General features: G+C 43.1%; 1 protein-coding gene across 4 annotated transcripts in view; it reads left to right on the plus strand.

Annotated features, from left to right (window-relative positions):
* Nucleotides 1-13,087, plus strand: part of DOCK1 (dedicator of cytokinesis 1) — a 562,075-nt gene that overhangs the window by 467,088 nt on the left and 81,900 nt on the right. For all 4 annotated transcript variants that reach the window (XM_086377709.1, XM_086377710.1, XM_086377711.1 and 1 more), the window contains exon 33: nucleotides 5,746-5,894. In XM_086377709.1, coding sequence (XP_086233835.1) covers nucleotides 5,746-5,894 — 149 coding nt within the window. The remainder of the gene's footprint in view (nucleotides 1-5,745; nucleotides 5,895-13,087) is intronic.

Consider the following 13,087-nt stretch of genomic DNA (forward strand, 5'->3'; position numbering starts at 1 on the left):
GAGGTTAATAAGATTTTTTTTTGTTTGTTTGTTTGTTTGTTTTTAATTTTATTTTATTTTTAAACTTTACATAATTGTATTAGTTTTGCCAAATATCAAAATGAATCCGCCACAGGCATACATGTGTTCCCCATCCTGAACCCTCCTCCCTCCTCCCTCCCCACACCATCCCTCTGGGTCGTCCCAGTGCACCAGCCCCAAGCATCCAGTATCGCGCGTCGAACCTGGACTGGCAACTCGTTTCTTACATGATATTCTACATGTATCAATGTCACTCTCCCAAATCTTCCCACCCTCTCCCTCTCCCACAGAGTCCATAAGACTGTTCTATACATCAGTGTCTCTTTTGCTGTCTCGTACACCAGGTTATTGTTACCATCTTTCTAAATTCCATATATATGCGTTAGTATACTGTATTTCTGTTTTTCCTTCTGGCTTACTTCACTCTGTATAATAGGCTCCAGTTTCATCCACCTCATTAGAACTGATTCAAATGTATTCTTTTTAATGGCTGAGTAATACTCCATTGTGTATATGTACCACTGCTTTCTTATCCATTCATCTGCTGATGGACATCTAGGTTGCTTCCATGTCCTGGCTATTATAAACAGTGCTGCGATGAACATTGGGGTACACGTGTCTCTTTCCCTTCTGGTTTCCTCAGTGTGTATGCCCAGCAGTGGGATTGCTGGATCATAAGGCAGTTCTATTTCCAGTTTTTTAAGGAATCTCCACACTGTTCTCCATAGTGGCTGTACTAGTTTGCATTCCCACCAACAGTGTAAGAGGGTTCCCTTTTCTCCACACCCTCTCCAGCACTTATTATTTGTAGACTTTTGGATCGCGGCCATTCTGACTGGTGTGAAATGGTATCTCATAGTGGTTTTGATTTGCATTTCTCTGATAATGAGTGATGTTGAGCATGTTTTCATGTGTTTGTTAGCCATCTGTATGTCTTCTTTGGAGAAATGTCTATTTAGTTCTTTGGCCCATTTTTTGATTGGGTCATTTATTTTTCTGGAGTTGAGCTGTAGGAGTTGCTTGTATATTTTTGAGATTAGTTGTTTGTCAGTTGCTTCATTTGCTATTATTTTCTCCCATTCTGAAGGCTGTCTTTTCACCTTGCTAATAGTTTCCTTTGATGTGCAGAAGCTTTTAAGGTTAATTAGGTCCCATTTGTTTATTTTTGCTTTTATTCCCAATATTCTGGGAGGTGGGTCATAGAGGATCCTGCTGTGATGTATGTCAGAGAGTGTTTTGCCTATGTTCTCCTCTAGGAGTTTTATAGTTTCTGGTCTTACGTTTAGATCTTTAATCCATTTTGAGTTTATTTTTGTGTATGGTGTTAGAAAGTGGTCTAGTTTCATTCTTTTACACGTGGTTGACCAGATTTCCCAGCACCACTTGTTAAAGAGATTGTCTTTAATCCATTGTATATTCTTGCCTCCTTTGTCAAAGATAAGGTGTCCATATGTGCGTGGATTTATCTCTGGGCTTTCTATTTTATTCCATTGATCTATATATCTGTCTTTGTGCCAGTACCATACTGTCTTGATAACTGTGGCTTTGTAGTAGAGCCTGAAGTCAGGTAGGTTGATTCCTCCAGTTCCATTCTTCTTTCTCAAGATCGCTTTGGCTATTCGAGGTTTTTTGTATTTCCATACAAATTGTGAAATTATTTGTTTCAGCTCTGTGAAGAATACTGTTGGTAGCTTGATAGGGATTGCGTTGAATCTATAAATTGCTTTGGGTAGTATACTCATTTTCACTATATTGATTCTTCCAATCCATGAACATGGTATATTTCTCCATCTATTAGTGTCCTCTTTGATTTCTTTCACCAGTGTTTTATAGTTTTTTGTATATAGGTCTTTAGTTTCTTTAGGTAGATATATTTCTAAGTATTTTATTCTTTCCGTTGCAATGGTGAATGGAATTGTTTCCTTAATTTCTCTCTCTGTTTTCTCATTATTAGTGTATAGGAATGCAAGGGATTTCTGTGTGTTGATTTTATATCCTGCAACTTTACTATAGTCATTGATTAGTTCTAGTAATTTTCTGGTGGAGTCTTTAGGGTTTTCTATGTAGAGGATCATGTCATCTGCAAATAGTGAGAGTTTTACTTCTTCTTTTCCAATTTGGATTCCTTTTATTTCTTTTTCTGCTCTGATTGCTGTGGCCAAGACTTCCAAAACTATGTTGAATAGTAATGGTGAAAGTGGGCACCCTTGTCTATCTTAAAAATTAGAGCAGAAATAAATGCAAAAGAAACAAAAGAGACCATAGCAAAAATCAACAAAACCAAAAGCTGGTTCTTTGAAAGGATAAATAAAATTGACAAACCATTAGCCAGACTCATCAAGAAACAAAGGGAGAAAAATCAAATCAACAAAATTAGAAACGAAAATGGAGAGATCACAACAGACAACACAGAAATACAAAGGATCATAAGAGACTACTATCAACAATTATATGCCAATAAAATGGACAACGTGGAAGAAATGGACAAATTCTTAGAAAAATACAACTTTCCAAAACTCGACCAGGAAGAAATAGAAAATCTTAACAGACCCATCACAAGCATGGAAATTGAAACTGTAATCAAAAATCTTCCAGCAAACAAAAGCCCCGGTCCAGATGGCTTCACAGCTGAATTCTACCAAAAATTTAGAGAAGAGCTGACACCTATCCTGCTCAAACTCTTCCAAAAAATTGCAGAGGAAGGTAAACTTCCAAACTCATTCTATGAGGCCACCATCACCCTAATACCAAAACCTGACAAAGATGCCACAAAAAAAGAAAACTACAGGCCAATATCACTGATGAACATAGATGCAAAAATCCTTAACAAAATTCTAGCAATCAGAATCCAACAACACATTAAAAAGATCATACACCATGATCAAGTGGGCTTTATCCCAGGGATGCAAGGATTCTTCAATATCCGCAAATCAATCAATGTAATACACCACATTAACAAATTGAAAAATAAAAACCATATGATTATCTCAATAGACGCAGAGAAAGCCTTTGACAAAATTCAACATCCATTTATGATAAAAACTCTCCAGAAAGCAGGAATAGAAGGAACATACCTCAACATAATAAAAGCTATATATGACAAACCCACAGCAAACATTATCCTCAATGGTGAAAAATAAGATTTTTTTAATAAGATTTTAGTAGTATTCAGATTCCTTGTTGAATGTCACGTTTTGTGTGTATGTCCACTCACTACAAATTTCAGAATACATTTCATTTAGGCCACTTATGAGGATTATATGTTTTGTTAAGGGTCTTCATTTATAATAGCCAAATTCATTTAATGGCTCTCTTTTCTGAAATCTGTATTAGCTGATTTCTAAGGAAAGCTAAATTATTTATTGTATCCATTCCGTTTCCAGATTATGTAAAAATATTAGTAATATTAATTAACTCTGGGTAAATTACAAGTCTTAATAACATAATGTTGCAAATAATTCATTCAAGCATTTAACTCTTATGCAGTCTTCTATTATGTGTTGGAAAGAAATGATATAAATTATAATGGAGTGAAATAAAAATAAATCAGAAATTCTGAAATTAAAGATAAGAAGGCAGGAATTTTAAAAGACCTCTTACTGGATAACCCTGCCTCTAAATTTAATTATGTCATCTCACATAAGGCCAACACCCCCTTTTTTGGAAATGAGGTTTCTGGCATCTTCTTTCCAGGCATGTGTGGGGAAGAAGAGGGTCTCCCAGCTCCTTCCCTCTGCTGGCTTCTTGTCACTGCAGGTTCTCTGGAAGCTCACCCTCATCACCCCCAGCCCTCAGGAGTTTAGGTCCAGCAAGGTTTAGGAGCCACTGCCCGGGGGAGGCAAAATGGCAGCAAAAAAATGAAAAAAAAAAAAAACCTGAGATTTTTGAGTTAGCAGTCGAAAGCAGAGCCCTCGAAAGGTATGATACCAACATTTCCCAAAAAGTAATTGAAATAGAAAAGAAAAATAAACAGGTTTGGAACCTGAAAGAAGCCGGTTTCTACTTTCTGAGGAACACATCTTGGAACGTTAGAGAAAATGACAGGCCCCTGTCCGCTTCAGCTGTGTGTCTGTCTGTTTTGTTTGGCTGTGCAGCCAAGTCTTAGTTCCAGACCAGGGATTGAACCCAGGACCACAGCAGTGCAAGCCATTATAACCACTGGATCGCTAGGGAGCTCCCAGCGCCTGGGTGATTGTTAGAGCAGACAGATAAGGGAGCGCTGTGGACAGCCAGCATCCTTTCTTTAACGGAGGGTCAGTGAGTGCCACTCCCCTGGAAAGATGCCGTGACAAGCAAGCAGGGAATGGGGGACATGGCCAAGGCTTCAGAATCCCAGACCCGGGTTCCCATCCTGCCCCGCTCTTTCCAGTGGACAGCATGCTGGTTTAGGGCAGTCTGCAGTCTCTTTGTCTGTAAAACAGTTCAGGATGGCCCCCACCTGGGAGAGGGTGGTGCTAATGAGGTGGGAATGTAGGAGAAATCTTTGTACCTTCTGCTCAGTTTTGCTATCAAATATAAGGTCTATTAAATTTTTTTTTGAAGTTCAGTTTTTAAAATTGAAGGAGGCATGGTTGCCATCTCATAAAATGATGCTGAGAATCAGCGAGGCTCTTTCCATGAGGCTTGTCTTGTAGTTGTACTTAGTAAATGTCAGCTAATACTGTAATATTCATTACTAGTCATGGGGCAATAGTATTTGAGAAGGTTTCTCAAAAGTTGTTTTTAAGCAAATACTATTGCCCTGTGAGTCATAATGAATATTATAATCTGATGCTTAAAAAAATTATATCTGGACAAGATAGGTGAGATATAAGATAAAGGAGTTATTTAAATAAGCATTTCTGGGGACTTCCCTTGCAGTCCAGTGGTTAAGAATCCACCTTCCAATGCAGGGGACACAAGTTTGATCCCTGATCAGGAAACTAAGATCCCACATGCCATAGGGCAATTAAGCCTACATGCTCAACTGCTGAACCTGGGCGCCGCAGCTGCAACGAAAGATCCCTCATGAAGCGATGAAGACCCCACCTGCCTCCACTAAGACCCAACGGAACCAAATAAATAAATATTAAAGATAAATAAACAAGCATTTTCCGATCACATCATTAGTCAAAAAAAACCAAAGTGCTTTCTGTTTTCACAGCTTCATATTCTGAGGTCTAGCATTGCTTTCTTTGATTGCAGTCGTTCAAAAGGTTACAGAAATCACTCAACATTATTTACAGAGGTTCCAAATAGTAAACTGTTTTTCAAATGATGTTGCAGACAGAGAGGGCCCAAGAGACCATCTGCCCTATCTGCCTTCACTTTATCAACTCTTGTTCATTATCTACAAAGTGAGATGCCCAGTGTCCCATCTACCAGCCCTGCTCTTTCCAAATCTGGGTACCCACTGGCAGCTCACGGCTCTTATGTGTGTGATGTGACTGTCTATTTGTGAAATGGCGTTTATTGTCTGTAACAGACAAAGCATGACTGCAGGCCCTGTACTAGATGGATTTTTTTAACAGCTTTACTTAAATTTGCAATACTATCCACTTCTTAAACTACAGGCTGGACACATTCAAAATCGTTGCCTGTGGGTGAGAAATGGATATATATTCTCCAGATCCTAGCCTTCAAAATCATAGTGATCTGTGTAGTTTTGTTTTGTCCACCGAAGCCCATTTCAGAGTCCTTTTTTTTTAAAAAAAAATTGTTGAATAATGCATTTCTTTATTCAAGGTCAACACAAGATCAAGTTCATTCCAGAGATGGTCGGTCCCATATTGGAAATGACGCTGATTCCAGAGACAGAGCTTCGCAAAGCCACCATCCCCATCTTCTTCGACATGATGCAGTGTGAATTCCACTCCACCCGAAGCTTCCAGATGGTAAGGACGTGGGTGTGCATAAGTGGCTTGGACACAAGCCACTTCCTCAAGGTGCTATGGTGTGTCCTCTCGAGAAGGACTCATAGATTGTTCTGCAGTTACACGTGGTGAATATGGAGAACACTTCCCTACATCTTAAGAGAGAAGAGTCCTAGGCTTTCGTTGTGGAGGAAGCCTGTCGTTCTTAAGGAGGACTGCTCTCAGCTTTACGGAGCATTGTTCTTTGGTTTTAGCTTTCAGTTACTTTTATCTGGATTTACTTACACACTAAAATTGGGTAAAACTCTCTTTCACCCTCCTTCAAAGGTGCAGTAGAGGGTTTGATCAGACCTTACTGTTAATTTCCGACTGGCTGCTTCGTGCTGAGTTACCTCATTTTTAAGTCTAAAGTCTTTGCCTTTCTTCTTCTAAGTGTGTGCCTTGGTGTTTTTACCTGTGCAGTGAGACAGATGAAATTCCTGAAGGTATATGTAGGGGCTTTCCTGGTGCTCCAGATTTCATGCCTCCACTGCAGCAGGCGCAGGCTCCGTCCCTGTCAGGGAACTCAGAGCTGCATGCCCAAGGCCGTAAATTTTCGGTCAAGGATCCTTAGCCATTTGTTCATTTTATATTATCCCCTGTTTGTACCTTCACGGACAGGTGATAAGACACCCTGAAAGTAAAATCAGGGAGAAAAAAAAAATCTCTTTGCTAAAGTAATCTGGTCTTGTGAATTGGGAAATGATCAATTTCCTTTTCCGTTGGGACAGCTCAGATTTTCTACTGACCTATCTCAGCCTCCCTGGGGGTTAGGGCGCGTGGCTGCCCCAGGGCATATCATCCTTCCCAAATCTGCTGCTTCCCCAGGACCCTCGTTCCTGCCAGGCTCCTGGTCATCTGGTTCATGTGTCCCGTTCCACCGGCCTGGCCTTGGCTTGCTCTCTTGGCCTCGCTGGTGGGTTGAGATGGCTTATGGTTCTTCCTCTGTCTCAGCCGCAGGGTCCATCAGCTCCCCTTGACCCCATTCCAGGCTCTCCTGGACCACAGCATCTGTCTCTCCACTCGCCGTATCTTTTCAGACTCCTCTCTGTTCTCGGTTCAGCTCTTGTCCTGCAGCGGCCCCTCTCTTGAAGCACAGGGCATGCCCTCTCTTCCTTGTCGGTGACGTTGGGGAATATGTGTAGCTGACACATACACAGAACAGCAGGGCACAGCCGCCCTCCCCTGCCCCCCTCCCCCCGCCCAATCCAGGGAGCTTCTAGGACAGGGCTGGCTGACTGCTGTCTAATCTGCCACCAATTCAATTATCTAACCTTATTAGTCACATCAACAAGGCTTAAATTGGCTCTGCGTTCATAGCAGATGTGCAAACCAAATGGAGTGAGGGGAAGGCATGAAGGTTTTTCATCTTTACAAAACTTTACTGTTTTGAACATATGACGGAGCCTCTCTTTTGAGAGGTTGCTGTAGCTTTCAGAATGGGGCTGTAAAGAGTTGTTTCACACTCTTACAGTGGCAGTGGAGAAGCGACCTGCTGCATTCAGAAGAAATACCTGCCATTTCACTCAAGTTTAAACTGCCTCACACCATCACTGGAATTTCAAAAACATGTCTTACATGTTGGTTTTTTTTAAAAGTTCCCCAGGGCTGTTGCTCCTAGGTCTCCAGCGGTAGTGGAGAGCATTTCATTAGAATGTTCTAATACATACAGTTCCCCAAGAGTCTGCTTCTTCCTTGTCTCCATTTCTGCAAGAAGGAGCATGAATCTTCTTTCAAAATAAGTATCCCCTTTTCTGTGTCCTGGGTGTTGCTCATCCTGTCTCCCCAATGTTCGTGCACTGGGGGGTCTGGCATGGAGGTGGGATAGGGTGGCCTGGAGTTATGGGTTCACATGCCCTCCTGGTAGCCTGGGACCCTCTCAATGGCTGCAGGCAATGCCTGACCTTAATACCATTGGCTCTGGGCAGGTCCTAACAGGTACACTTGATCTGATCTGTCGTGGAAGAGCTTGGACAAGACAGGAGCATCTGAACTAGGAGGCTCACATATGTACCAAGTGGCCTTGCATTCTAGAAATCCTTCCCACCTAGAAATAATCTGCTTCATGTCGGCAGGCAGGCTTTCCTGATGGCTCAGGGATAAAGAATCTGCCAGCAATGCAGGAGACATGGGTTTGATCCCTGGGTCAGGAAGATCCCCTGGAGGAGGGCATGGCAACCGACTTCCCAGGTGGCGCTCGTAGTAAAGAACCCACCTGCCAATGCAGATGTGAGAGACACAGGTTCAATCCCTGAGTCAGGAAGATTCCCTGAAGGAGGAAATGGCAGCCCACTCCAGTATTCATGCCTGAAGAATCCCATGGACAGAGGAGCCTGGCGGGCTACAGTCTGGGGTTGCAAAGATGAGCCTTAACTAACCTCTCCCCTATCTCCCCGAGAAAAAGTGTGAAAGTGAAAGTGTTAGTCGCTCAGTCATGTCCAACTCTTTGGGACCCCATGGACTGTAGCCCACCAGACTCCTCTATCCATGGGATTCTCCAGGCAAGAATTCAGGAGTGGCTTGCCATTTCTTTCTCCAGGGGATCTTCCCAACCCAGGGACTGAACCCAGGTCTCTCACATTGCAGGCGGATTCTTTACTGTCTGAGCCACCAGACCCTGCTCCCCAACTGAGTCCATTCTGAGCCTCAGCCTCACTAGATTTGGATTCAGAAGGAAAGCGTACCTTTTTAATTCTCCCTTGGCACCTTTTTGTGAAGAATTCCATTCCTTCTATCTTTGGAAAATACAGAACTAACAGCTAAGAATTGTAGCAAACGGCCATGTGGGCTCTCAACCATTAATAAAAATGGGATGGAAAAGACTCCACAGCAAAATAGTGTTTTCGGTCACAGAGCTATTTTCTGTTCTCTTCCTGAGGGTCAGCAAAACGCTCCAAGACTTCCAGAAATTCCTATTTAGTTGTAAAAAATTATAACATGAGTAATCTTTGTGTCCTAAATGTTGCAAATTCCTGTTTGATTAATCTCTTCTTGCTGCCCAGGCTGGTTACCTTAAGCAAATAATTGAATAACCAAGTGGGTGCTGGCGGCTTCTGCCTCTTGGCGGCAAAGCCAGTGTCGTTTGCACTGTAATATGAATGTGAATGTGTTCGGTGGTGATTTTTTGTTTATTCTTCAGTTCTTTGGGGTTTTGCTGATTGCTTTGTTCTTGCTTTCATTTAAAAAATAATTCTTAATTCTGTTGTTTTGGATGCTTAGAGGGGAGATTTGACCCCCAAATTAGGCTTTCGTTTTCACAGACTCAGAAGTGGTCCAAGAGGTCAGGGACACTAACACCCTGGCCTCTGAGAGTTCTGATGACACTGAATCGTATTAATATTATAAAAGCTTTCCAGAAAAGATGCGTGAGTGTGTGCATACTAAGTCGCTTTGGTCTTATCTGACTCTTTGTGAACCCTGGACTGTAGCCCACCAGGCTTTTCTGTCCATTGGATTCCCCAGGTGAGAATACTGGCTGCTACTGCTGCTAAGTCACGACCCTGTGCGACCCCATAGGCGGCAGCCACCAGGCTTCTCTGTCCCTGGGATTCTGCAGGCAAGAATACTGGAGTGGGTTACTATTTCCTACTCCAGGGGATCTTCCCAACCCAGGGATCGAACCCACGTCTCTTGCATCTCCTGCACTGGCAGGCGGGTTCTTTATCACCAGCACCACCTGGGAAGCCCAAAGATCTGCTGGTGCTGCTGCTGCTGCTGCTAAGTCGCTTCAGTCGTGTCTGACTCTGTGCGACCCCATAGATGGCAGCCCACCAGGCTCCCCTGTCCCTGGGATTCTCCAGGCAAGAACACTGGAGGGGGTTGCTACTTCTTTCTCCAAAGCATGAAAGTGGAAAGTGAAAGTGAAGTGGCTCAGTCGTCTCCGACTCTTTGCGACCCCATGGACTGCAGCCCACCAGGCTCCTCCGCCCATGGGATTTTCCAGGCAAGAGTACTGGAGTGGGGTGCCATTGCCTTCTCTGAAAGATCTGCCTAGACTCCCATAATCCCCTTTAACCCACAGGACTTATATGCAGGCTTGCTCCTGGGGTTCACTGTCAATGAAGACAGCCCCAAAGGCAGCCCCTGGTCTGTGCTGTGGAGCAGAGGGGCACAGCTGCACCTGTCCGAGGTGTCGCCAGCTGCAGCCACGCAGCGGACAATCCCCTGCCAGGCTACTGCAGGTCTGGGCCTTGACTATAGGTTCCTGGGTGTTTCATAGAAGCTTCAAGGTCACTGAGCTGCCTGCTTGTTAGACCTGGAGGGATGTGGGGACTTTATTGATAGGATGTGGGCTGTGGAGTGCCAGAGACTAATTAAGTGTGTAATTAAGTTTACAGAGCGGTTAGGCCAGGGGAATGGAACATACGTCAAAATAGTGGTGTGTCTGAGCACAGGATTGAAGGCTGAGTGATAGATCTGGGGGGGCGTCAGGTACTTTTCAGGTGTCAACCTGTAAGCACGGAGCCCCAAGGGTGTGGGAGAGCAGGGCGCTCTCTGCTAAGCCTGTGCCTTCCTCTTGGCCGTGTGATCCACAGTTAACTGACTTTCACCCACCCTACCCCAGCCTTCTAGTCATGCTAAAGAGAAGGACGTGGTTCTGCAACGCTGTTGGCTTAGACAGTTCCATCTGGGGACACAGAACAAAAGAGAATCTAATTTCTGGAGCTCTCTAACACCAGGGGATGGTCTAAAACCTTGGTCATACCTCCAGGATCTTGTGAGATGCTTTGCTCTAAAAAACACAAATTAGGACAAAGTGCAGCCAGACAGGCAGGTCCAGGAGATATTGTGGGTTTGGTTCCAGACCACCAAGATGAAGGGAAATCTCAACAAAGTGAATTGCATGAATTTTTTGGTTTCCTAGTTTGTATAAAAGTTGCGTTTGCACTATACGGCAGTCTCTTAAATGTGCAATGCCATTATATCTAAAAAAGCAATGATCATACCTTAATTAAAAACAATTTATTGCTAAAAAAGTAAATTTTATTGCTAAAAAATGCTAACCATCATGTGAGCCTTCAGTGAGTCTTAAAGGCTGGTGGAGGGTTTGGAATATTGCAAGAATTACCAAAATGTGACACAGAGAAGTGAACAAATGCTATTTGATCAATGGTACGGAGAGACATGCTCAAGGCACAAACCTTCAGTCAGTGAAAATGCAGTATCTGCGAAGCGCAGTAAAGCAACGTGCGGTAAGAAGAAGCCTGCCTGCACTCAGGTTTTCTTGAAGGGTCAAAGAACGTTTTGCTAATGTGCTTCGCTTCCCGCGGTCCTAGAGCTCACCTTTCTCTCGGCTATTGACCCATGTGGTGAGTTACCGGTTCCAACCTTCCATCCTGGTCCTGCCTTGCTCTGACATAACCCCAGATCTCGTCTATAAACGTGTCCCTGGGTACCTGGAGAATGCAAGCCTGGTTTTATACATTTTAAATGCAGTATAGCAAGAATGGTAGGTCTAACCCCCAACAGCCATGATGCATCCCAAACCAAGGAGAGCTGGCTTTTTGATTATCCTGTCCTGAGACCTTTCATTCTGTGATCTCTTAAGTTAGAGCCAGTAACTCACGGTTCATGTTGGCACTGAGCGCTGAAAGCAATGGTTCTTTCTAAGTTACTTGAGTCGATGTTAATATCATACACTACTCCTCTGAGCATAGCTCCCTTCAGCCTCCACTGTGTTCAACTTAACAGCAAGCCTCTGAAAAGCCTGATGTTTGTGCGTGGCCTCTTACGTTTCGTATTCTCGTAGGGCCACGGTATCAGGTGCTTAGAGACGCTCTGTTCAATATTTTAAGTTGGACACCCTGTGGATATTTCTGTAGCGATATTAGCATTTCAGAAAAGAGGGGATAATATAATGATTTTGCTCATCACATGAGTGAGCCTCTGTGACCTTCCGAGCAACAGAGTAAACCCTTGCTAATTTTATCCCAAGCATAGAGAATCCTGTTTCAAATTACCAGACAGCATGCCTTTACAAGTAAGATAATAAACATGATTTTTAGAAAACCAGCCCTGCTCTTTCAGCAAACGTACTTTCTCCAGTTTATTTGGACAGGATCATTTAATCCTGATGATGATAACCGTTCACAGCACAGGAGCGAACGGATGCTGGTATATTCGGTGAAAATTGACGAAGGCCCTGGAATTTGAGGCTAAGCTGCAGATCTGTGGAACTGAATCCTCGCTGATAAATGGAACAGGGTCTCCAGTGTTTGTGCAAATTACAGAGTTTAGACTGGAGGTTAGTGAAATTAGAATCAGCTGTGTTCTTCTGATTTCCTTATCATTCATCCACTCTTTTTAGAAAACATTGAATTCATCAGTCAAAATTTGATAAGCAGCCTACTTAGGGAGCTGAAGCTTCCTCTGTTGCCCTTGTTCTGTGGCAACGAGGTTTGTGGATAAGCAGAGAAAACATGCCATTTCCAGAAAGGAGACTCTAAATTCAAGTACTTTCTGATTAACTAGTGATGAGCAATTTGAAATGCTGATATATGTTTGCCTGTGTTAGGATAAGGTATGTTTTTCTTCACTCTCTAAGCCTTCTTTGTTGTATGCTCCTTAAACATGTGTGGAATCAAATCGTGTGTTTTAATTAAATTTAGACTTACTTTACCTCACGATGGCTTCTTCTGAAGAATCAGCACTCACCACTTAATCGTTGGCATCCCCGTCATGGTGCCATCATGGAAGATGGAGCTGCCTTGAAATGCAAACTTTTGATCCAGTAGCAAGCCATTTCTCTTGTGCTAGTCTCCAGAAAGAACCACCTTTTGCAGAGGTTTTTTTTTTTTTTTCCTGTAAAGAGAAGAGTAATAGTGTGTTAGTATCCAAGTTGTTATTATATAGTAAAAGTCATTCTCCCGAGACCTCAGGTGAACCAAAAAAAATGCAACTGGGGGAGGAGACAATGGAGCAGATCAAGAAAAGAATTGCAGGGATTTACTGAAGTCCCAGTTTTTGTGATGTTGCTAAGTCCTTGATGTCAAGCAAGAATCAATACTTCTCTCCAGTCCTGTTTTAAGCCTTTGTTTCATCCATAGCATGATAAAATTGTGACTTCAGGCAGCATGTCCCGATCAAGGTCGTGCTTTGAGGCTGCTCCTTGAGTCTCCCCAGCCCCCTTGCCTTCTGCTTCACAGGGGTATCACTGCAGGTATTGCTGCAGCAGT

The sequence above is a fragment of the Bos grunniens genome, chromosome 26 (assembly GCF_055505025.1).
Source record: "Bos grunniens cultivar Pamir isolate PY7600 chromosome 26, Bosgru_T2T1.0, whole genome shotgun sequence".
Taxonomy (NCBI): Eukaryota; Metazoa; Chordata; class Mammalia; order Artiodactyla; family Bovidae; genus Bos; species Bos grunniens.